General features: G+C 40.6%; 1 protein-coding gene across 4 annotated transcripts in view; it reads left to right on the top strand.

The window, feature by feature from the left end:
- The window catches only part of MET (MET proto-oncogene, receptor tyrosine kinase), a 97537-nt gene that overhangs the window by 34427 nt on the left and 37721 nt on the right, over positions 1 to 25389 (top strand). For all 4 annotated transcript variants that reach the window (XM_083574320.1, XM_083574317.1, XM_083574319.1 and 1 more), the window contains 3 exons: positions 6583 to 6774; positions 18637 to 18762; positions 20855 to 21028. In XM_083574320.1, the coding sequence (XP_083430446.1) occupies positions 6583 to 6774; positions 18637 to 18762; positions 20855 to 21028 (492 nt within the window). The remainder of the gene's footprint in view (positions 1 to 6582; positions 6775 to 18636; positions 18763 to 20854; positions 21029 to 25389) is intronic.

Below are 25389 nucleotides of genomic sequence, written 5' to 3'. Positions count from 1 at the left end.
TGCCTTAGAGATTAACTTTGTTTTCTGTGCCTTCTGCTTCCCTTAGCCGGAATCTGCCAAAATACCAGAAATGGGCAAGCAGCAACATATTCTAACATGCTGTGATCCACATACTAATTTTGCCAAATGTGAGGCTTGAAAATTTTCGCATTCTGTAGCAGTTGGGCCTGTATGTATGTGTGGGAAAGCAGAACTACTTCCCCACCTGTCCCCCACAATGTTGCAGTGGCCTCGCATGTTAGTGAAACACATGAAAGAAGCCAACTTGTAGAGCTCCCCCAACCAATGATAGCCAGAGACCTGCCAGTTGCATAAAGGATCTGTAGGCCAATAGCTCTTTCATGCATTCTATCAAATACTATTGTTGTCTAAGCTACAATTTAAATATTTCCAGAAACTTGTATTGATAAAAGCACTTGTTTGATCCTAAGTACTACCTCACATAAGGGATGCGGGTGGTGCTGTGGTCTAAACCACAGAGCCTAGGGCTTGCCGATCCAAAGGTCGGCGGTTCAAATCCCCACGACAGGGTGAGCTCCCGTTGTTCAGCCCCTGCTCCTGCCAACCTAGCAGTTTGAAAGCACATCAAAGTGCAAGTAGATAAATAGGTACCGCTCCGGCGGGAAGGTAAGCAGCGTTTCCATGCACTGCTCTGGTTCGCCAGAAGTGGCTTAGTTATGCTGGCCACATGACCCGGAAGCTGTACGCCTGCTCCCTCGGCCAGTAAAACAGTAAAACTGGACCTTAACGTTCAGGGGTCCCTTTACCTTTACTACCTCACATAAATACTTTTAGATTTTATAACAGCTAGCAGCTTTTATGCTTGTGCTGTCTTGAAACTTAATGCAAAGGAAATGGACAAAATACAAAGATTGCATGGATGCATTATATGTGTATCTGAATCAATACTATTTACTTAGTGCTAATGTACTAACCAGATTACAAGAACTGATGCAGTGGTAATCAATACCAAAAGTGAATAATACCATGAATGATCTCCGAAAAGGAAATGTGCGATGTTTTTAATTTGTATTAGCTAATTACATCAACATTTGTCTCTTTTTATGTTACGTAATGCACCACTAGCATAATCGTTCCCCACCCTCACTTTATCCGTAAATTAGTATTGGAGTTTCTGGAAATGTAGAATGCTAAATTCATAGCTAATGTTTCTTATTACTGCTATTTCTTTTGACTTTTGAACAATTGTTTCCATTGATTTGAATGACTTTGGATGTCTGATATTGGGGCCAGCATTTTTCCAGGCACTCCTATTGATTTGATATAAACGTAAATGTTCATAGATATCATCCTATGTGGTTAGAATGTTGGATTGGGACATAGAGACCTGGATTAAAATCTCTGCTTAGCCACAAAACTCTCTGAGTAACCTTGGGCTGAGAGTTGCTGACTAGCCCAAGGTACCTCAAATCTGGGGGGAGAAGAGAGGAAGTCCATTTCACAGATGGAAGCCCTTGCACTACATTGTTGGATACAACCTGTCAGTTAAGCTTGCCAATATACCGTATTTTTCGCTCTATAAGACGCACCAGACCACAAGACGCACCTAATTTTTGGAGGAGGAAAACAAAAAAATATATATTCTGAATCTCAGAAGCCAGAACAGAAAGAGGGATCGATGTGCAGTGAAAGCAGCAATACCTTTTGCTGTTCTGGCTTCTGGGATAGCTGCGCAGCCTGCATTCGCTCCATAAGACGCACACACATTTCCCCTTACTTTTTGGGAGGGAAAAAATGAGTCTTATAGAGCAAAAAATACGGTATATATGGGGGTGGGGTTTCATACAACTTTTCTTCATCACAATATAAAATGTATGCTATTAAGCCAACAGGTTGAATTTGTGCAGACCACGTTACTTAGGAGAAAAATTTGTAGCTGTTTTCATCAGGTTCAAATATACCCAAATACCACCTATAGTATACAAATACAAATGCATTCAAAATTCCAAACTGCATTGAATATCATAACCCCCCCAACAACTATGGATTGATCACCAGTAGAAAGTCGATTTCAGCAAAGTGTCAAACTCAAGTTTCTGTAACTAACTGAAATTTCAGATTCCAGCTTGAATCTATGATGAGAATTAGTCCTCCCATTATAGCTATATGATAGGTGCAGTTCTTCTGCACTGCCTGTTCCATGTGATCCGTTTTGATTACTGCAGTCTGAGATCAAAGACAAGCTGTCTGAAGAGCGCAGCCACCTCTTGCCCCTTGCCCATCTTGACTTCCTAAAGCTAGCTATAAAGGATTGACTGGGTGTGTCCACGGAGTGATCAGTGATTCATTGGAGGAGGGCGAGTTACCACCTCTACCTTGAAAGAGGAGGTGGTGGTCATGCATCCCCTCCTTAAGAGGGCCTCCCTAGACCTGGATGTGTGTGAATCAACTATGGCCCAGTTGCAAACATCCCTTTATGGGGCAATGTGCTCAATATGGTATTGTTGGTCCAGCTTCAGGCAAGCTTGGTGGATGTTAACTATCTGGATCCATATCAGTCCAACTTTAGGTCTGGTCATAACACTAAAGCTGCCTTTGATGACATGCAATGGGAGAGAGAAGGAGGGAGTGTGACTCTGCTTGTGTTCATTAACCTCTCAGTGGCTTTTGATACTTTTTCAAAAATTTATTAATTGTTAAATTTATATGCCGCCCTTCATTCAAGGGTACAATCGTATCCTTCTGCAGTGACTCAAGGATGGAGGCATAGTACTTCACCGGTTCTGTTCCTACCTCCAGGTCTGTTTCCAGAAAGTAACGATACTGCTTTGATATGTTTTGCAATTTAGTGGTATATAAATACTTATATAAATAAACAAATGACTTGGGCCCCAAATATCTGGGAGATCATCACTTCTTTCCCTACATACTCTCTCAGAGCTTAGAATCAGCAGAGAGAGCACACTTGGTTGTTCCACCACAGCTCCACAAGTGTTTGGTTTTTTAAAAAAACAACAAAAAACAGAAGACCCACATCATGGTACAGAGTTACTCCAACTAGCCACAAATTACTGTATGAGCAAGCAAGATACAATTTGACTTCACACTAAGTTCGGACATGGATTAAATAATTGCCTAAACCTCATCGCATTCCAATTCTGATGTACATCAGATACATCCCCCCGCCCACCGAATGAGTCACAAATAGACTTTGTACTTTCACTCATGTACATGGAAGAAAGTTGAAATGCCCAGTCACATACCAATAGGGCTCTTGCTGAGCTACAATATTTGTGAGATTTGTCACTGGAATCTGGCGTCAGATATATGAGCATTTAATCCAGAGATAATGACATTTTTCCATATTGTCAGCCAAGTAAATAGTAATTTAGTGAGTTAGAGGTGTGGCGAGGCAAGCTAAACTATGTCCTTAAGAGTTAAAGTCAGAGGTGCCTCTTAAAAAATTAGTAACACAGTTATCCAGATTGGCTACCTCAGAGGCAGGCAAACACGGCCCTCCAGATGTTTTGGGACTACAACTCCCATCATCCCTGACGGCTGGTCCTGTTGTCTGGGGATGATGGGAGTTGTAGTCCCAAAACATCTGGAGGGCCGAGTTTGCCTAAGCCTGGGCTACCTGATAAGATTATATAGTATATAAATAGATTTTTGGCCTTTAGGAGTTAGAGATAGCTGCATTTTTTTAAAAAAGTGTTGTTTTTAATGATGTTTTTCTCTATTGAGATTTCTAACAATTTCCAAGAAAACAGCAACAATAATATGTAGAGTCACAGAACTGTGGGGTTGAAAGTGACCCCAAGGATCATCTAGTACAAACCCCTGCAATTCAGGAATCACAGCTAAATTAGTCCTGGCAGATGGCCATCCACCCTCTGTTTAAAAACCTCCAGTGACGGAAAGTCCATTACTTTCCCAGGTAGTCCAGCTCTTGCCGTCTCTCTATACCAATGTTAAATATTATTAAATTTCAAGGGTTCTGTGCCTTAGTTTCCTTTTTGGATGTTGTTGTTAGAAATCTTACTATAGCATGTAAGCATAACGCTTGAACACTTTTTTGTGCAACTTGCCTTTGTATTTCAGTAATGAGAAATGTAGCAGGAGGAAGTTAAAAGTAGTTGAACCCAAAATAATAGGTAGCAATATGTCTTAGTCCAATACACAATGTTGCTGGATGCAAAAACTATTGCAAAAATATAGCAAATAGTTCGATAGATTTATCTCTAGCCTCCTGATGATCTGATGTCACCTTGCACTCTTGACAAGGTGAAGTAAGGTTGATGGAAATTAACATTTGAAAAATTTGATTTAAAAATGACAACATTTTTATTATCCTTATTTTGGCTTGTTATTTAAAGGCCTTTTGCAGAAATCAAAGGACACATCTCCGTTACTATTTCAATAAGCAGTCAGTCATGACATAATCTACCTTTAATTTTTTTAAAAAACCCTTAAAGTTAATGTTGAACAATGAAGAAAAAAACAGCAAAGTATTGATTCTAGAAGACAACCATATTTTATTGTGTCTATTCTCACTGCGTATCGCTTCATTTAATATCATGCAATAGAAACCTACAATAAGCCATATTAAATTGCTTATTGACATCTAAATGGCCCATATTTATTATCTGATATAGAAGATGAAGCATCAATAGTAACTGAATTTTCAGTTGACAGATTATCATTGAACTGTCAATACAACATAGATATGCTGTTTCTCTAAGTACATTGTTCTGGGAGCAATTCCCCAGAAAAGGAATACATGCATTTTCTCTCAATGAATTAGAAGATTTAAAATGAACAATCTATTTTTGGTAATAGTTATGACGATACAAAACTGCATTGGCAAGTATAAATTTTAAACAATGGGACACCAAAATATTCTCAGCCTAATTAAATTTACTTAGTTTCTCTATCTATTTTTGCCTCTTGGGACCCTAAGACCCTCTGAGTTTCATGTAATTTAAAGTATAATAGACATGTACAAATAATACATTTGAATATGTTATTGCTACAGAAGGGAATTGGACTCGCCAGGCAATACTGTAATATAGTAGTTCATATAGCCCAATATGTAATTGCTCCATATTCAATACGTTACGTTATGTGTTTCTTGAGTCAACTAAGCCCTCATCCAAGCCACACTTTCATGTAAATCAGTCTTCAGCTTTATTGAGAACACAACCTGAACAGCTAACACTCATACACTCAGATTATCAAATACTTATATACAGTGGTGCCTCAGGTTAAGAACTTAATTCATTCCAGAGGTCTGTTCTTAACCTGAAATGGTTCTTAACCTGAGGCGTGCTAATGGGGCCTCTTGCTGCCGCTGGTGCACGATTTCCGTTCTTACCCTGGGGCAAAGTTCTTAACCTGGAGCAACCACTTCCTGGTTAGCGGAGTTTGTAACCTGAAGCGTCTGTAACCTGAAGCATCTGTAACCCAAGGTACCACTGTATTACAGAAGGACAAATGGAAACTTGAACCAAAGGGACTAAGGTAAGACTAATGGGTTGGGAGACAGTGCAAGGCTGCAACTCAACATGATAAAGAACAAGTCCAGAGGTATTTGAGGGAAATCTGGCCTAAACAGAATTTTAAAAATTTACCTAGGAGCAGCCGATCAATGGCTAACTGCCATCAAGTCCTGATCCCCTAATGCCAGATCTACAGAGGAAAATTAAAGCAGTTCAAAATGCAGAGACAAGTTCAATTAGGGCCCAACGGTAATAATTATTAGAAACTGTGTGAACAACACACAGTTCTTACAGCATTTTTGCCTGGGCTGAAGGATTTTAGGTGACAAAAGCAACACCTTTTCTCTTTTAAAAGCAAATGTCTAGGTCTAATGACATCATTTGCCATCTGCAGACATTTTCTAATAAGAAGCCATAGAAACCACACTTTCATTTTAAAAATTAAAATAAAATAAAACCATCAGTGTTGGGTTTTTTTAATCTGCTAGGTAAGGTGGGCATAAACTTCTCCATGGGGTGTGTGAATGCAAAATACTTCAGTTTAAGCAGAAAATGGTATATTGGAAATGACAGGATGAAAATAAAATGAGAATGAGAATAAATGTAATTGGTGTAAACAGGGGTCAGCAAACTTTTTCAGCAGGGGGTCTATCCACTGTACCTCAGACCTTGTGGGGGGCCAGACTATATTGAGGGGGGGGATGAATGAATTCCTATGCTCCACAAATAACCCAGAGATGCATTTTAAATAAAAACACACATTCTACTCATGTAAAAACACCAGGCAGGCCCCACAAATAACCCAGAGGTGCATTTTAAATAAAAGGGCACGTTCTATTCATGTAAAAACATGCTGATTCCTGGACCATCCACGGGCCGGATTTAGAAGGTGATTGGGCTGGATCCGGCCCTCGGGGCTTAATTTGCCTACCCATGGTGTAAGAGATGCTTCTGTAAGAAAAAAATCCGTTTCTTGTTTTGCGTTCTTATTGTATATAGTATGATGATGCAAAGATGTAAGAAAACAGCTGCCAACTTTTAAAGTGACTTTTCCTTTCTGGCAATGGGGTAGTGTGTACATCTCCCGTGTCACTTGCTGAACACATTTCTGCTTTCCTTACAGACATTTTCGAGAAACACCACCTATTGTGGAGCACAGGATGACGAGTATGGGGTGGAGGTTACAATACCTTTGCAGCGGGTTGACTTATTTGACGAGCAGTTCAGCACAGTCTTGTTGACATCTATATCTGTCTTCACCCAGGGGGTGCTTACCATCGCAAATCTAGGCACATATGAAGGCCGCTTCATTCAGGTAAGGAATATTGATTGTGATTTTTCCTTCTCACTTGAACTTCACCCTGTGCAGTAAGGGTCGAGGGATGGGAGGGAAGGGAGGGAAGCTTCACTTTGCTGGGAATGAAAGACAATGTAAATGAATGTCAAAAGAATATATAGATATAGGTTAAATGGGAATTAGAAGAAAACAAAGTGGGATCAAATCTGGATGCTAGGGTTTCTGAGTTGCTTTCTCTGACACCTTGATCTCCCTCCATGTTAGATTTGCTCCCTAGGGTTATGTTAGAATATCTACAATTAGCAAAACTGACGGGATCAGTTAGAGGAATATCGAAACAGAAAACAACTAGAGAATGGAGAATATTTAAGAATTACGCAAAACTTTATTGTACAAATAACTCCATATTAGCAGAAATTGAGTGATATTTGTAAAGAAAAAGATCAAAGGAATGTATACAAAGCAGAAAGAAATGATATTATACAATGTAAACCTGTGTAAAGAAGAATGTTATATCAAACAGTATAATGAGAAGGATGGGAAGAATTGTGCTGATGAGTACTTTTACTATGTAAATAACTTAAAAATTGATTTCTTTGTTTCTTATCTTTGTTACTTCTTTTTTCTTTATAAATTTTCTACTTTCTATAATTTTCTTTTTTTTTTTAACCTGTTAAGAGATAGTACATAATGTTTGTATAGACATGCAAATCTTTTAATCAATAAAGAATTAATAGTTAAAAATTAAAAAAAAGAGAGAGATTTGTTCCCTAGGGTTATTACATTGAGTGGAATCATTGATGCATCTAGCCTTGTAGTAGCTGTATGGTCGTCTCCCCAATGCTTTAACTCAGTGTTTCCGAAAATTGGGTCTCCAGCTGTTTTTGGACTGCAGCTCCCATCATCCCTGACCACAGGTTCTGCTAGCTAGGGATGATGGGAGTTGTAGTCCAAATACAGCTGGAGACCCAAGTTTGGGAAACACTGCTTTAACTGGAGATGTTGGGAATGCTGCTCAGCAGTTTTAATCTGCTACTGCTATTATGCATGCTTTTCTTTTTCCTTCTCTGAAGTCTTTCTCACTCAATTTATAACCAGTAATTCATTTCGTATAGGGTGATGACTTTATTTTGTCTGCATTGTTTATATAGTTATTATCACCATCTACTCTAGTGCTTCTCGAGCTATCTGATGTTGAACCAGCAGTCTTCTCACCCCACACCCACCCATGTGTCAGGAACCAGTAGCATATTTGGTCCCTAAATAAACCCACTCAACCTGTGCTGTGGTGGAGCTGATATGGAGAAACAGCCAATAGAGACCACCACCTTGCGTAGCACTGATCTATTCATTTCAGCAGCCAGTGCTCCTGCCTTTGCTGCTGGGTCATAAAGCAGTGTCTTATAAATAGATCAGTATCTTCTTAGTGCTGGAAAGGCCCCCTTTGCTGATCTCAGCACCCAAGAGGGTCTTTAGGGAAGGAGATGGTCTTTCAGTTATTTCCGACCTGTTTCCCCCCCCCCAATAAAATATTCTATAATGGTACTCGCTTATTTCATGCAAATGTCTAGGCCAGTAGCAAAAGAAAGCTTGAATTTCATTTTCAGAGTTTCTGAAACCTTGAGGTGAGGAAAATAGCAAAGGGTTGGCTATAAGGAAAATGTTAGTGATAGCAAAATCATTTCTTCTTGCAAGTTCCTCTTAGCCTTCTGCAAATTTTTGTGCTTCAACACAGAGTGTTTTTGATAGGAGTACAAATAGATAGATGTTTCTGCTTTATAATGGCCTTATTATTCATTCATTTCTTATGCTAGATCATTTCACTCAGCATTTTGCCCCCATCACATGAAACATAAAAAAAAAAATCTAGGACAATGCTTCCAGAGCACGTTTCCTTTTGTAAGGCCAGCCAAGGGAGCAAAAGGAATGTGATTGTATAAAATACATTGTGCCATTAGTAGAAATAGTCATATCCCCTGAATTAGGCTGGGTTGAGTTACAGAGCAAGTTATCTTTAATATCGTATTGCAGTAACCCACAGAGCCTTCCCCCATTTCTTCTCATTGCTCAGCCCAAGAGCTGACACGTTCCACAGTACAGAACACATGGCCTGCCTTTAGTGCCTAGTAACAACATATACATCAAAATACTGTTAATATAAATACAGTGGTACCTCGGGTTAAGTACTTAATTCGTTCCGGAGGTCCATACTTAACCTGAAACTTTTATTAACCTGAAGCACCACTTTAGCTAATGGGGCCTCCTGCTGCTGCCGCGCCACCAGAGCATGATTTCTGTTCTCAACCTGAAGCAAAGTTCTTAACCTGAAGCACTATTTCTGGGTTAGCGGAGTATGTAACATACATATTTACTGCTCCCACCGCTCCCTGCAAATCAGGCAGATTGAACAAAGATTAATGCATCTGTTTGGAGGAAAACAAAAACAACTTGGGTTCTGTCTCTTACTGTTTTTTCTGTATTGGTCCTGAGGGCTTGTATACAGCAATGTAACACATACTGAGCTACTGAAGAGGTATCCTTTTCAATTACTGTCTTGTAGTTTATTTTGAAGATCAAACCACTTTATCAGCTGAGAAGAAAGTGTAGAGTTTATCATCCTAACTACTTCAGGCAATTAAGTATTAGACTTGGAAATGGATTTTGTCTTTAGAGTGCAGATAAAAATCTTAGTCTTTCCCCCTCTTTTAAAGAGAGTAATGATATGGGGAGAAGGGGATAATCTTGCTCTACTGGAGAACTTGCAGCCCAGTCAAACACATTGTTTTGGCTACACCAAAGTGTTAAACTTTGTGTTGGTCCCTGAATATCCTTGATTTCAGAGTTCATTAAATATTGTTGAGTTTCTGTTACAAAACAGACTGCTAATAATTTTTTTTCCTGCTAAGACAGCTGTCACGCATGAGAAAAGAAAGAAAAATGGCTTTACTTCCTCTGAAAGCTGGATGACAAGCTCTCTGCAAGTTTTTCTCCTTCCCCCAACCCAGAGTTTGCAGCTGTTTCTGCCTCTTACTGTTGTGACTGTTTTTGATGTGTGGCTGGGAATGTAGCCTTTAACTACAGCTGTTGGGTGCAAAGTGAATTGGGTATTTCTCAGCAGTGGTTTGGTTAGAAAGAATGATGCTGTCACAACTAGCAATATTATGGACATAAAGCTATATTATCAGTGGGTGAAAGTTGAGCGTGGTTTATGGAAGTTATAGAAATATGATGACTTGCACCAGAAATAGACACCTTGAACCCTTTTTCCAGCTGGTTAGTCTGATACAAAAATTCCCACAATAAGCCAGGCTACATTTGAGGGCACAAGGAGAAGGGGACGACAGAGGACGAGATGGTTGGACAGTGTTCTCGAAGCTACCAGCATGAGTTTGACCAAACTGCTGGAGGCAGTGGAAGACAGGAGTGCCTGGTGTGCTCTGGTCTATGGGGTCACGAAGAGTCGGACACGACTTAACGACTAAACAACAACATTAGGCCACTAACCCACGCTTTATAAACCATGGTTTATAAGCATGTTTAACAGTGTTAAACATAGCCATGTACTTCTCTTTATTTCCACCATGTTCAGGTTTTATCATGGAGATCATGAGTTGCATGAAACCAAGAGTTTCCTGTTATGTCTGAACTGGGGGACTCCAGTTAATGTCGGTCAGATTCTGTACTACAACCTTGTTCTGTTAACCAACATTAAGCCATGGTTCCCCAGTTTGGATATAACCGGAAACTCTGAATTAATGCTAACTATGCCAGACCTGGCACGCCATGGAAGAAGAGGAGGAGAAAGGGAAGAGCATGTGTCCGTGGTACTCACTATGGCTTCATAAACCAGAATCTATTTTTTACAAGGTTATACACAATTTATTGCTGTCGATCTTGGAGAGCCAGTGTGGTGTAGTGGTTAGAGTGTTGGACTAGGACTTAGGAAACTAGGGTTCAAGTCCCTACTTGGGCAGGGAGCTCACCTTGGACCTGTTGCTGCCTCTTAACCTACCGTATCTCACAGGGATGTTGCGAGGAGGGGGGAAACCATGTGTACCACCTCAAACTCCTTGGAGAGAAAGGTGGGATATAAATGCAGCAACAACAATAATACAAACTAATATCACTGGCCTTTGCATACTGATACAAGGGTATTAATGTCATCAGAAGTTCCCACTGATGGAAGCTTCTTCTGGATCAAAGAGCCTTGCTTCTACTGAGCGGGCAGTATTGGATTCAACCCAGTGGTGGCAAAGTTAGTTCAAGTAAGTGGGGTATCGAGCAATCCAATAGGTTTAAGGGTATGTGGTAGGGAAACCAAGCAATTGTTTTGAGATAATTCCTTGTTAAAATAGAAAAGGTGAGAGTCTCCAAAGTGCATCTATTATACTATATCTCTATCTCACTATCTATATATAATTTTTTATTATTTTCTTTTTTAAACATAAAATATACCAACACTGCAATAACAAGTCATATACTTTTTGCTCTGCCGAGCTCATGACTTCCCTCCATCCCTTCAACTGGTTTTTTTATTTCCAAATAGATTGTATGCACACTTTAACTGTCAGTTTCTGTCCTTCTTTATACTTAAAGTCCTCTCTTCTCCATGGTCAGATACTATTTTTACATTTCGTTGCAAGATTTATTTCAATCCTGCTAGTGTCTTCACATTTTTACAATGATCATTCAAATACCAAATAAATTTCTGGTTGCCTTGGTTCCGGATCCTACCAGTCAGCTTGGCCAACTCCGCATAGTCCATCATCTTCATCTGCCACTCCTCAATTGTTGGTAATTCCTGTAATTTCCACCTTTGGGCACCTGCCCTGTGGAACGCCCTCCCATCAGGTGTCAAGGAAATAAGCAGCTATCCTATTTTTAAAAGACATCTGAAGGCAGCCCTGTTTAGGGAAGTTTTTAATATTTAATGCTGTATTGTTTTTAACACTCAATTGGGAGCCGCCCAGAGTGGCTGGGGAAACTCAGCCAGATGGGCGGGATATAAATAATGAATTATTATTATATTATATATATAAAGTTCTTGCCGCTGTTCTGGCATACATAAATAATCTTTGATCTACCTTTGCAATTTCTTCTCCCATCAAACCAAGCAAAAATGCTTCCGGTTTCTTGGGAAAAGTATATTTAAACCTCTATCTATTATACTCAATGAATTAAAACGTTATACAGTATTTTAAAGATACTTACATGCTCTTTTTACAAGGGTAGGCTAAAAATGATGTGAAAATACAGCAAAGTTGGCTTTGGGCATTTCTGTTCTGGATGATGGCTTACACCTGCCAGACAGCCGTAGAAAAATAATAAGGCAGAACTTGGTTTAGTTTCAAGCAAGCCTCCTGGTTTTGGAGAAATCATCTTTGAGATGCATACTGAATAACACAGCTTTAATAGGCACCAACGCTGACCCCCACTGTGATAAAAAAAAAAGTTACTGCATTCATTTTCACGGAAATAATTACAGTCTTAATATGCAGACTTGGGTGTCATTTAACTGGTATTTGAGACTTCTGACTATATTGGGATCAATTGGTAGTGTGAAAAAGAAATGCTTGACTGAATTTATCTGGTAGCCATGTACTTCAAGCTGAATACTCACTTCCAGTATAAATGAGACATTAATCTCTTGATCTTGTATATTCAGTACTTGCCATCGCCATAGACAGCAATTACTGAAATATCCTGAGTTGCTGTAGAAAGCCACTACACATTCATCTGTGATTATATTTTAATGTTAAAATCCATCTATCAGCAGAGCCAGCATTATAAATCTAACTCAGCATTATAAATCTAACTCAGCCATTTAATCAGGAAAGTTTGGTCTGTATTTCTTGCACTATAGTATTTACTCTGGGGGTGGGGTGGGAGAATGAAGCTAAACTTTTTTTGGATGGATGCTTGTCAAGGTCTTGTTTATACAATTCAGGAAAGGTTAATAGTCATTGTGGTGTAGAGAGATCAGGGACGCAGGTGGAGCTGTGGTCTAAACCACTGAGCCTCTTGGGCTTGCCGATCGGAAGGTCAGTGGTTCAAATCCCCACGACGGGGTGAGCTCCCGTTGCTCTGTCCTAGCTCCTACCAACCTAGCAGTTCGAAAGCACACCAATGCAGGTAGATAAATAGGTACCGCTGTGGCGGGAAGATAAACAGCATTTCTGTGTGCTCTGGTTTCCATCATGGTGTTCCGTTGCGCCAAAAGCCCTTTAGCCACATGACCCGGAAAGCTGTCTGTGGATAAACGCTGGCTCCCTCGGCCTGAAAGCAAAATGAGCACCACAACCCCATAGTTGCCTTTGACTGGACTTAACTGTCCAGGTCCCCTTCATGGATCACTGCCCCTTCATGGATCACTGCCTTGCCATGGCGAAGGGGCTTGAATAACTCAGAGAAGCTATGAACTATGCCGAGCAGGGCACCCAAGATGAACAGGTCATAGTGGAGAGTTTTGACCAAACGTGATCCACCTGGAGGAGGAACCGGCAAGCCACTCCAGTATCCCTGCCAAGAAAACTCCATGGACAAAGACAACAGGCATATAAAAGTTATGACGCTGGAAGATGAGCCCCTCAGGTCAGAAGGTGTCCAACATGCTACTGGGGAAGAGCGGAGGACAAGTACAAGTAGATCCAGAGCTGATGAAGTGGCTGGGCCAAAGCCGAAAGGACGCTCAGTTGCGGATATGCATGGAAGCGAAAGGAAAGTCCAATGCTGTAAAGAAAAATATTGCATAGGAACCTGGAATGTAAGAACCATGAACCTGGGTAAGTTGGATGTGGTCAAAAATGAGATGGCAAGAATAAATATTGACATCCTGGGCATCAGTGAACTAAAATGGACGGGAATGGGCGAATTCAGTTCGGATGACTATCATATCTACTACTGTGGGCAAGAAACCCGTAAAAGAAATGGAGTGGCCCTCATAGTCAACAAAAGAGTGGTGAAAGCTGTACTGGGATGCAATCTCAAAAATGATAGAATGATCTCGATACGAATCCAAGGCAGACCTTTTAACATCACAGTAATCCAAGTTTATGCACCAACTACTGGTGCTGAAGAAACTGAAATTGACCAATTCTATGAAGACTTACAACACCTTATAGAAGTGACACCAAAGAAGGATGTTCTTCTCATTATAGGGGATTGGAATGCTAAAGTAGGGAATCAAGAGATAAAAGGAACAACTGGCAAGTTTGGCCTTGGAGATCAAAACGAAGCAGGGCAAAGGCTAATAGAGTTCTGTCAAGAGAACAAGCTGGTCATCACAAACACGCTTTTCCAACAACACAAGAGACGACTCTACACATGGACATCACCAGATGGGCAACATCGAAATCAGATTGATTATATTCTCTGCAGCCAAAGATGGAGAAGCTCTATACAGTCAGCAAAAACAAGACCTGGAGCTGACTGTGGCTCAGATCATCAGCTTCTTATAGCAAAATTCAAGCTTAAACTGAAGAAAGTAGGAAAAACCTCTGGGCCGGTAAGATACAATCTAAACCAAATCCCTTATGAATACACAGTGGAAGTGAGGAACAGGTTTAAGGATTTAGATTTGCTGGACAGAGTGCCTGAAGAACTATGGGTGGAGGCTCGCAACATTATACAGGAGGCAGCAACTAAAACCATCCCAATGAAAAAGAAATGCAAGAAAGCAAAGTGGCTGTCCAATGAGGCCTTACAAATAGCCGGGGAGAGAAGGCAAGCAAAATGCGAGGGAGATAGTGAAAGATACAGGAAATTGAATGCAGATTTCCAAAGAATAGCAAGGAGAGACAAGAAGGCCTTCTTAAACGAGCAATGCAAAGAAATAGAGGAAAACAACAGAATGGGAAGAACCAGAGATCTGTTCAAGAAAATCGGAAATATGAAAGGAACATTTTGTACAAAGATTACCATAATAAAGGACAAAAGTGGTAAGGACCTAACAGAAGCAGAAGACATTAAGAAGAGGTGGCAAGAATACACAGAGGAATTATACCAGAAAGATATGGATGTCTCGTACACCCCAGGTAGTGTGGTTGCTGACCTTGAGCCAGACATCCTGGAGAGTGAAGTCAAATGGGCCTTAGAAAGCACTGCAAATAACAAGGCCAGTGGAAGTGATGGTATTCCAGCTGAACTATTTAAAATTGTAAAAGATGATGCTGTTAAGGTGCTACACTCAATATGCCAGCAAGTTTGGAAAACTCAGCAGTGGCCAGAGGATTGGAGAAGATCAGTCTACATCCCAATCCCAAAGAAGGGCAGTGCCAAAGAATGCTCCAACTACCGCACAATTGCACTCATTTCACACGCTAGCAAGGTTATGCTTAAAATTCTACAAGGAAGGCTCAAGCAGTATGTGGACCGAGAACTCCCAGAAGTGCAAGCTGGATTTAGAAGAGGCAGAGGAACCAGAGACCAAATTGCAAACATGCGCTGGATTATGGAGAAAGCTAGAGAGTTCCAGAAAGACATCTACTTCTGCTTCATTGACTATGCAAAAGCCTTTGACTGTGTCGACCACAGCAAACTATGACAAGTTCTTAAAGAAATGGGAGTGCCTGATCACCTCATCTGTCTCCTAAGAAATCTCTATGTGGGACAAGAAGCTACAGTTAGAACTGGATATGGAACAACTGATTGGTTCAAAATTGGGAAAGGAGTACGACAAGGCTGTATATTGTCTCCCTGCTTATTTAACTTATATGCAGAATTCATCATGCGAAAGGCTAGGCTGGATGAATCCGAAGCCGGAATTAAGATAGCCGGAAGAAATATCAATAACCTCAGATATGCAGATGACACAACCTTGATGGCAGAAAGTGAGGAGGAATTAAAGAACCTTTTATTGAGGGTGAAAGAGGAGAGCGCAAAATATGGTCTGAAGCTCAACATCAAAAAAACGAAGATCATGGCCACTGGTCCCATCACCTCCTGGCAAATAGAAGGGGAAGATATGGAGGCAGTAAGAGATTTTACTTTCTTGGGCTCCATGATCACTGCAGATGGTGACAGCAGTCACGAAATTAAAAGACGCCTGCTCCTTGGGAGAAAGGCGATGGCAAACCTAGACAACATCTTAAAAAGCAGAGACATCACCTTGCCAAAAGCTATGGTTTTCCCAGTAGTGATGTATGGAAGTGAGAGCTCGACCATAAAGAAGGTTGAACGCCGAAGAATTGATGCTTTTGAATTATGGTGCTGGAGGAGACTCTTGAGAGTCCCATGGACTGCAAGAAGATCAAACCTCTCCATTCTGAAGGAAATCAGTCCTGAGTGCTCACTGGAAGGACAGATCGTGAAGCTGAGGCTCCAATACTTTGGCCACCTCATGAGAAGAGAAGACTCCCTGGAAAAGACCCTGATGTTGGGAAAGATGGAGGGCACAAGGAGAAGGGGACGACAGAGGATGAGATGGTTGGATGGTGTTCTTGAAGCTACCAGCATGAGTTTGATCAAACTGGGGGAGGCAGTAGAGGACAGAAGTGCCTGGCGTGCTCTGGTCCATGGGGTCACGAAGAGTCAGACACGACTAAACGACTAAACAACAAACAACTGTCCAGGGGTCTTTTACCTTTACCTTTTTTAGAGAGAGATCTAGGTTTAGATCCCTGTCATAAATCTCACTGGGTGACACTGGGCCAGTCACATTGTCTCAGCCCAACCTACCTCATTGTGAGAATAAAATGGGGAGGGAAGAGAACTCCGTATGCCATTCTGAGCTCCTTGGAGGAAAAGTGGCATATAAATATAATAATTAATAAAGAAAATATGCTGCACGTAACCAACCAAACTAAACCCATTGGTGAGAATAAAAAATGTGAAATGCTTCTAATTATTATAGGGAAATGAAGCAAAACTTTAATCCAACCTGAAAATGTAGTCAAAATAAATGATTGCAGTGATGGTACAGTAACAAATTGACCTCAGTTCAGGTCAAAGCCTAATATGACATGTTTTGACCCAATTGGTCTTCAGAAGAAATATAACTTGGTACCGTTTTCTCCGATCCAGCAGTAAAATGCAGGTTTTCCCAGGGAATATGCTAGGACAAAAAAACAACAACAACCCACCATTCAGACATTGACCTGGAAATCCCAGATCTGTGCCTAGAAAATGTGGCACAAGCCCTTAGGGATGAGCCCTTATAACAGCTTCCCTAAAATGCATTTCAGAGGTTGTGGCAATGGCCTCAACATAGCGAAGGTAATAATGAGTTTATAGCACTTGCAACTTTTACTAGTAGCAAGGAATGTCTTCAGCCTGGATTGCCAGAACAAAGCTTGTTTACTTGCTGTGGTTTCAGTTTCAGTGATAATGGATCCTTGCTGAAGTACTGGGCAGCTCTCTAGAACCATGGAAACAGGACCAAATGGTTCTGGCATGGTTTTGAAGATGCATCCTAGAAGCAATTCGAGGGTTAACGCATGCTCAGTCAAGAAATAACATTTGGCAATAAGAGGAAGCATTCTTGGCATTTTGTAGCAGTGGGCATTCAAGAGAAAACACAGCTAATGATCCATTATAAAGGTATTTGCAGCTGTGGATTTACCTCTCCCTAATACCAACATTAATCTGTTTTTTCACGCAGCTTTGCAGTTTATTTGTGTGTGTGTTTTTTTCACACTTTCTCCTGGTTGTAAAAGCAAACCGTGTCTGAAACACTGAGTCAAAGTTGCATGCCGCTTAAACTATACATCTCCACTGAGTTTTTGCTTCTTCCGCACAGCCAGACGATGACCACAAAATTGTACTTAGATTTGCCCATAAATGTGGCAAGAAAGCTATTTTTTTAAAAGCCAGTGGATTCCACCCCTCTGAGAATACAGCACTGGTCTTTTAAAAGTTTATTTCAAAGTAATTCAAAGATGTTAACTGGGATTTCATAGAATTTTTTACTTGAGGAATTCAACTCTGCCACAGTTGACTTTTAAGAGAACACTATTTCACCCTGTAATAGCTATTAACCTTTATCTAAAAATAAGACTTCTACATGCCAGTTTTGGTTAGCCTCATACACACTAAGCTGCACAAAGCTAAAACAGTATTTCTGTGCATTTTAAGGGGTGGCAAACGGTTCCATCTTGTCCCCAATGCTATTTAACATCCATAGGAAACTGCTGGGAGCTGTCATCAGAAGTTTTGGAGTGAAGTGTCACCCATATGTGGATGACACCCAGATCTATTTCTCTTAGCCATCAGAATCAGGAGAGGTGGCTTGAGGTGCTAGACAAGTGTTTGGATGTAGGCCAACAACCTGAAATTGCATCTTGAAAGGACAGGTGTTATGTGTTTCAAGTTCCTTGGTCCAGAAGGTGGGAACACAGATTGTTCTGGATGGGGTTGTATTCCCCTGGAAGGAGCAGGTTCGTAGGTTGGGGGTACTCCCTGATCCAACATTGTCAATTAAAGGACAGGTGGCCTCTTTGTCTGGGAGTGGTTATTTCCAGCTCCAGCTGGTTCACCAACTGCTGCAGCTTTCAGACAGAGATGATTTGGACATGGTACTCCATGCTATAGTAACTTCCAGATTGGATTGTTGCAGTGCATTTTATATGGGGCTGCCCTTGAAGACAACTCAGAAACTTCCAACTGGTCCAAAATTCAGTGTCTAGGGTTACTTTTAGAATTCATTGCTGTCGGTCTAAAGTCTTTTGTTTCCCAAAAGTGATACAACTTTTTTTTGCAGAAATGTTGACCTCTATTGTCTTTCAAAACATTGTTGATTTTAAGTTGTTTTCTCATTGGTTCTAAGTGCATTTATAATGGATTGGTATTTGTATCCCCGTCACCAAATGGAACTATAATTGTAGATCAGGATTTCTGCATAATATGAATATAAATTGTTTGCTTTCTAAATTTTTTCTTTTTCAGATAGTGATTTCTCGTTCAGAACACTATGAACCGTATGTAAATTTCCAACTGGATCACCATCCTGTTTCTCTAATTAAGAATTTGCCAGGCGATGATGGTTATATTCTGGTGGTCACCGGGAATAGGGTAAATATTTCATAATCTTTTGGTTATAGGGATACCTTTATACAGTGGTACTTCGGGTTACGAACTTAATTCGTTCCAGAGGTCCGTTCTTAACCTGAAACCATTCTTAACCTGAGGCACGCTTTCACTAATGGGACCTCCCGCTGCTGCTGCCACGCAATTTCCGTTCTTATCCTGGGGCAAAGTTCTCAACCCAAGGTACTATTTCCAGGTTAGCTGAGTTTGTAACCCGAAGTGTTTGTAACCCGAGGTACCACTGTATAAGCATGCCTCCTATTATCATTTTACAGTCCATCAGTTGTGTAAGCTGGTACCCCAAATAATGCACCCCAACGGCACAGCAGAACCCACAAAGTCACAACAAGGAGCTTGCAAGGCTCTTAAAGCCTCTCCTCACTACCCATTTGGAGGAGGTTGCAACTTTGCTCCCTTGTGTTCCATGGTAAAGGTAAAGGTAAAGGACCCCTGGACGGTTAAGTCCAGTCGAATCCGACCATGTAATTGCATGGGCAGAGTGAGAAAGCTGTACTCTCCAAATCAGCTTCTGTGAGGAAATGCCCACTCACTGACAAAGAGCCTGTTGCCCTAAGGGTTCTTGGCCGAGAGCGGTTTATCCCCCTCACTAACCATTTTTCAGGGATGCATCTTCTCCCATCCCATGCAAGTCAATGGAGACATCACTCCATAGATATGCATAGGGAGGAAAGCTCTCTCTGTGTTATTGTTTTTTCAGCTGTGAGGAAACATGCTGCACAAAGCAGGGGCTGCTGCCTTACCATTGTGTGACTAGCTACAGCCTCAACCGCAGCCATTTTACCTAGCACATTTTATGCGGCTCAGCTGGGATCTGAACCCCAACTAATTATGTCCAGGTTTAAGGCATTTCCACAGGTTATACTGCCATTGTATTCTGGAATATAAAGAATAGAAGAGGCCCAGTATAAACACATTCTTACATTTGAATACAAAGGTGGAAATGCAAAAACCAATTTAAGAGTCACTTTTGCAAAAGTCCACATTGGTTAAACTTGTTTAATGCACTCTTTGAGGTTCTAATGAGTTCGCCTTGCAGCCTTTCCATAATCTTGTGTGCATTATTTGCTTCTTTGATTTTTTATTTTTATTTTTGCATTAAGAAATCAAGTAAATGAATATAGGGAATTGTTTGAGCAGAAGACCTGTGAGGAAAACCAGTAAAAGAAAAGTAATGTAAATGTAGGGCTGACACCTTTCCTTTTTCTTTAGTGCAAGCTGTTGAGAAGAAAAATACACAATGACTTAAGTAAAAGAATGGTGTTTCAAATGACCTTTGTTGATAATGTATTGAGCTTAAATGGTATTAAACATATTCTATTATTGGAAAGAGAGTTTAAAGCGAAGAAATGTTAGTGTAATTCATCATTCTTGATAGTTGTTCGCCCCATCCTTTTAGGAATTCTACAGGCACCAATTAATTGACACTGACTAGGAAGGTAGCATTATTCCTGCCTTACAGGAGAGGCAAATTAGCCATCATTAGCCATTTAAAACTAGACTAGGAGTTGGCCTTTACAATCAAGCATACATTACCCAAAGCTGTGCTTGAAGGTATGGATTCAGGTTCTTGAAAAATAACAGCCACAACAACCCCAGTCTGTTCAAGCAATGAACTCAACACATTTTTAATCCCCTATTCCCTATTTTAAGACAGCAACTCAGTGCTGCTTTCAAGTATGCCTTCTGCTTCTTGGATGATCAATTACTGTAGAGGTGAAAAAGAAGTGAGTAAAAAGACTTAACAAGGGATTTTTTGGAGGGGTGCATGAACACACAGGGATACTTCTCATGTGTTGTGGTTTAGATTTACTGATCAGCAGCCCTACATATAGTGTGCAGCAAGAGAATCCCTTCCCTTTCTGCGATCCATCAGTCTTCTGATGGATCGTGCATTCAGTGTTTATTGAAGAATATGAGCCTGCCTATATTGTAAAAGTTAACAGCCATATCATTGGCAGGGTAACTTAAAAGTGTTTCTGGCTCCTCAGCTGTGTATACATTGTCTACTAACCTATACAGTTTTGGGGTGATTTTCATGTAACGTTCCTGTCACTAGATAACAAAGATCCCACTAATTGGACCAGGGTGCTCTCACGTCAATACCTGTAGCCAGTGTCTTCGACTGCCTTCCTTCATGAATTGCGGCTGGTGTGGTGACCAGTGCGTGCGGTCATCTGAGTGCACTGTAGGAAGTTGGACACAGGAAACATGTGCACCCAAAATTTCTCAGGTAAAGCTATCTTTTTCTTTCATTAATCCCTGTGTAATGTAGACTGGTGTAATGATAAGTGTATACAATTCTGGGCAAACTCTCGTAACCTTTTTGGAGAAAAGCTTTCCAGAGAAGAAGCAGCGATTTGCCAGTTCAACCCCAAGCAGGGAGTGGGTTGGAAGGATCTAGAAAAAAAACTACTGCAGTGGGACACATGAAGTATCACTTCTGTGATTTCCTTTTCACAAGTTAAAACATGCCCTCCAGTTATTTGAATAAGATGTTCTTACACTATGGCACACCAACACAAAATCTCTTCAGTGGGGCTTTTCCCTGCCTGAAGGAAAAAGCATTTTCAGTCTCTCTCAAATTACATTTGGGGCTACAGCATTGAGGAGAGGGTTAATCCTCTCTTGCTGCCCTCCCGCCATGTTTCTAAATGGAATCTCTACCCTCCAAACTTTTATTTGCCCGTTAGGGTAAAATACAGAAATTGAGAGAAGGCCTTTGTCAAGTTTTGCCTGGACAAAAATCTCAGTAAAATGGGTAAAGCGTGACAGGTGGTTTTTCCATACTTTGCCCTGGGACAACTTACCGTGTTAGAGTTTTCATTTATGTGAACTAATTATGGCTTTCGGCATCAATATGGGAATAAGTCAGGTGTGAACATGCTGAATGACTCCCAGAGTTATTTTGCATACCGATTTAGGACTTGAACATTGGTGAATCTTTCTCACTTTAGATTTCTCATAATGAAGTGACTTCCTCATTCTTGGTAACAAGAGTCATTAATATAGAGTGGCTTTCTTTTCTGTTTAATTTAAAAAAATATATATCTAACACCATGGAAACTGGCACTGATACACCCAGGAACCTCGCCAAAATGCTGGAGAGGCTGCACCTCCACAGGCACGTATCTCCACTTGTGGTGGGAATGCCCCCAAATCCAACTTCTGGACAGCAGTCCTACTGCAAACAAGCAAAATAACTAAACACCTGTTAGAAGTCACCTCAGAACTGGCCCTACTAAACATCTTCCAAGATAATAATGCCCATGCACACTATAAAGAGCTCATAATCCACCTACTCTCAGCAGCCAGAAACACTGGAGAGACCTGTCACGAGTACGCATGGACCAATATGGCTGACCTGACCCAACAATCACCCTACCCCACAAACAAACCTCACTGCAGCCAACTAAAGATAACCAACCACGCCCTGCCTCCCCAACCTCTCTCACCACCAAGAAATATATATGTATGTGTGTATTTATACATATATGTGTGTTTGTGTATGTATGTGTACACACACAAACAATAAATGAATAGAGAACCTACTCAAGTGACAGTGGCATAAAACCACACAAACATACTAAATATTACCACCACAATCCTCTCTTCCCCTTCTCTTTCCCCTCATTCTTCTTCCCCCACATTACTCTGTATAATGTCTCACATCAAACGTAAAAAAGACTTTATGATTTGGAGGGGGGGAGAAACAATGCACATTTTTTTGTGAACCAAGAAGATCTTTAATAAATTTTTGTTTAACTTTTTTGAACCTCAGTACTGAGGCTGGCTCAACGGAGCCCTGTTCCCAATGGAAGCCCTATAACGGAGCTGTCAATTCTGTTGACACATTTGGGTTGTGTATTGTTGCCCATTAAGTAAAGAGACAGCCTGCAGATTGGCCCCTAGGAAAGGGAGCCTCTCTAGAAGCTGCTTTCCGTTAAAAAATATTCATGAACGCGGAAAGTGTGAGCAAGAGTTAAATTACACAAATGAGAAAAGAGCTTAGTAGCCCATTGCTGTTTTCAGTTAGCTATGGTCATTGCAAGATTTGTACAGGCTGCCTCTGCATTTAACCAAATCATTTTGCATTAAGTGTGACATAATTATGAAGGTCTAGTTTTACAGAGCGGCCATGCCACTTGTAATCCCACACGTAAACACACCAACCGTTCACTCGATATATTTGTCTCTGCTGCTCACTGCTATTGGTGTTTTTAGATGGATAAATGCATAAATAGTGGAGCCTTTGAACTACCGAACATACTTCTGTTTTGCTTTTAAAAGTGCTTAAAATAGCATCCAAGTCAAGCCCGACATAGAAAACGAATCTGTGTCAAATTTGTACCTTATCAAACTGTTGTAATCTGTATTGAAGCAAAAGAGAAAAAGCCTATGGTGACAAGACATAGCAGGATAATGGTAAATGCATCCTTTGTAATGGATTAGAACTCAGTTGTGAATTCAGGAAGGACCAGTGAACAATCCTTGCACCCTACAGTTATGTATAGATGCACAACATGAAGGGAAATCTGTCTTCTCTGAAAGGGGGAAGCTTTTACAATCACTTTAAGCAAGTGCACATGGCTTAAATGGGGTGGAAAGCAGGCCCTAAATAATTTTTAAATTATGAAGTCTGATTCATAGTTACATTAGGCCTTTTATGCACTTCACGTAGTGTAAAACGGCCTTAGAGTGAATGTAAATCACATTTAAAACTACATTAAGGCCCCTTACCTCTGCCAGGGCAAGGGTAAGAGGACTTCGTGTGACTGAGATGTCATGCTATCATTAGTCTGTGAGGTTAGTATGAAATTGTTCAAAGCCGTCATGTGTAATTTGGGTTTTTATGACAAAATGCAGGCATGCTTGGTATAGTCATGTTATTTTTACATGCAGGAAATGTTTTTAAAGGTATCTGTTGAGTAAGGAAGCCATTAGGGAAAAAGAGTTTCATGAATACTGTATAGCAATTCTTTAAAACAAGTCCACTGTGCTTACTCAGGAGAAATTTTGCATAAAGTTAGTGAATGATGAAAAATTCTCAGAGTGCAATTGGATTGATATAAAGCTCAAGTTCATGTGCTGAATATATTATTTTTTTAAAAAAAAATGCAATAAATTTTATTCTCTGGCAGTGATAAATGATGAAATATCCTAGTAGCTTGTGCCACAGCATATGTGAGTTTGTGGAACTTATTTCTAAAAGGAAGAAAAATAATGCAGCTGAGAACCTAAATCTTTATGGTCGCTAGCTGCTAAGGGAGATTTCACGCTTTGGTAGACCATGACGGTTGGCATTACTACTAAAAATAAAAAAATAGATTATTCATCTTTGGCCTATTGCTTTACACCCATGCACATTAAATCTAGGGAAGAACCGTGTGTTTGAGGCTTTTTGCTGGTACTATCAAATCAAAGATAACCTGCTTTGTGTGGCATTTGCAATAGAATCCGTAAATCCATCCATATATATGAGGGTTTTAAAGGAACAGTGTGGTTAAAATATGCTAAGTGATACTCTGGTCCTTAAGTTAAACACAGAGTGGTAATTGCAAAGGCCTGAGTTGATGGTAATGCCTCATTTTGCCTTTACTATGATAAGAAAAATTTCCGTCATTTTGTGGTGTTTTGCCTAGTCACGTGGAACCGGCCCCAACAACAGCTATGGGTTGTTTTGGTTTTAGTGCAGTGGTCTAAGGCAATTGTGATCAAAATAAAATACACTGAAACATCCCTGAAACATAAAAACTGCTGCTACCATTGTAAATATCGCCCTGGGACCAAGCCTTTAGTTGGTTAAAAAAAAAATAGATGGTAATCTATCCCACCAAGAGCAATTTTGTTAGTGTTTTTTAAATGCAAGAGTAGGACTCCTAGTTTGTATCCTTTGCTTTAAATAGGCCACACACTTTCTCAGAATTTTTGGTCACAGTGATCACATTCCTAGGTGTGGCAGCATTCGCAGTCAAAACGGTTTCTCTCTAAATAAGCAAGAAAGAAAAAAGCCCACAAAATATCTGAACTTCCCCGTTTCATGTAAAATAGAAATGTACAACTATGGAAGGCACAAATGAAATGTAATTCTATTGAAATTAAACTTGGGCTTCCCTATAAATGTTCATGTAGCAGCTATACTTGCACCTCTATGAGCAGCTGTACTTGTTTGGCTTGGGAAAATCTCTCGAAATGTCTCTTGGTGCTATTTTTCTAGAAAAAGAGGTGCTGGAAATCACCATGAACGCCTCCTTTCATGGTGGCATGATGGCAATGGCGCCCACCTGAGTAGGTGCTGGAACTGAGTTCCGGTGAGCTCTGGCTGGGAAAAAAAAAGCCTGACTTGTAATTATTTAGCAACAATACTTAATATTAAGTACATACCCTCCAACCTCCTGGGAGGGAAGATTGGGACATGACCTCCCACAACATCACCCCACCGGCTGCCTTTATACACTGCGGTCGCTGCCTCTCCCCCCCACCCCTTTACCATCCTGCCACCAGCCACCCTTACATACCACCTTCCCCCTCATCTTACCACTGGCTGCCCTTACTCATTGCTGTTCACCACCCCACACACATGCGCCACACACG

The sequence above is a fragment of the Podarcis filfolensis genome (genome assembly GCF_964270895.1).
Source record: "Podarcis filfolensis genome assembly, chromosome: 10".
Taxonomy (NCBI): Eukaryota; Metazoa; Chordata; class Lepidosauria; order Squamata; family Lacertidae; genus Podarcis; species Podarcis filfolensis.
Note: the sequence above shows the minus strand (reverse complement) of the source record. Positions and strands in the feature narration are given on the sequence as shown.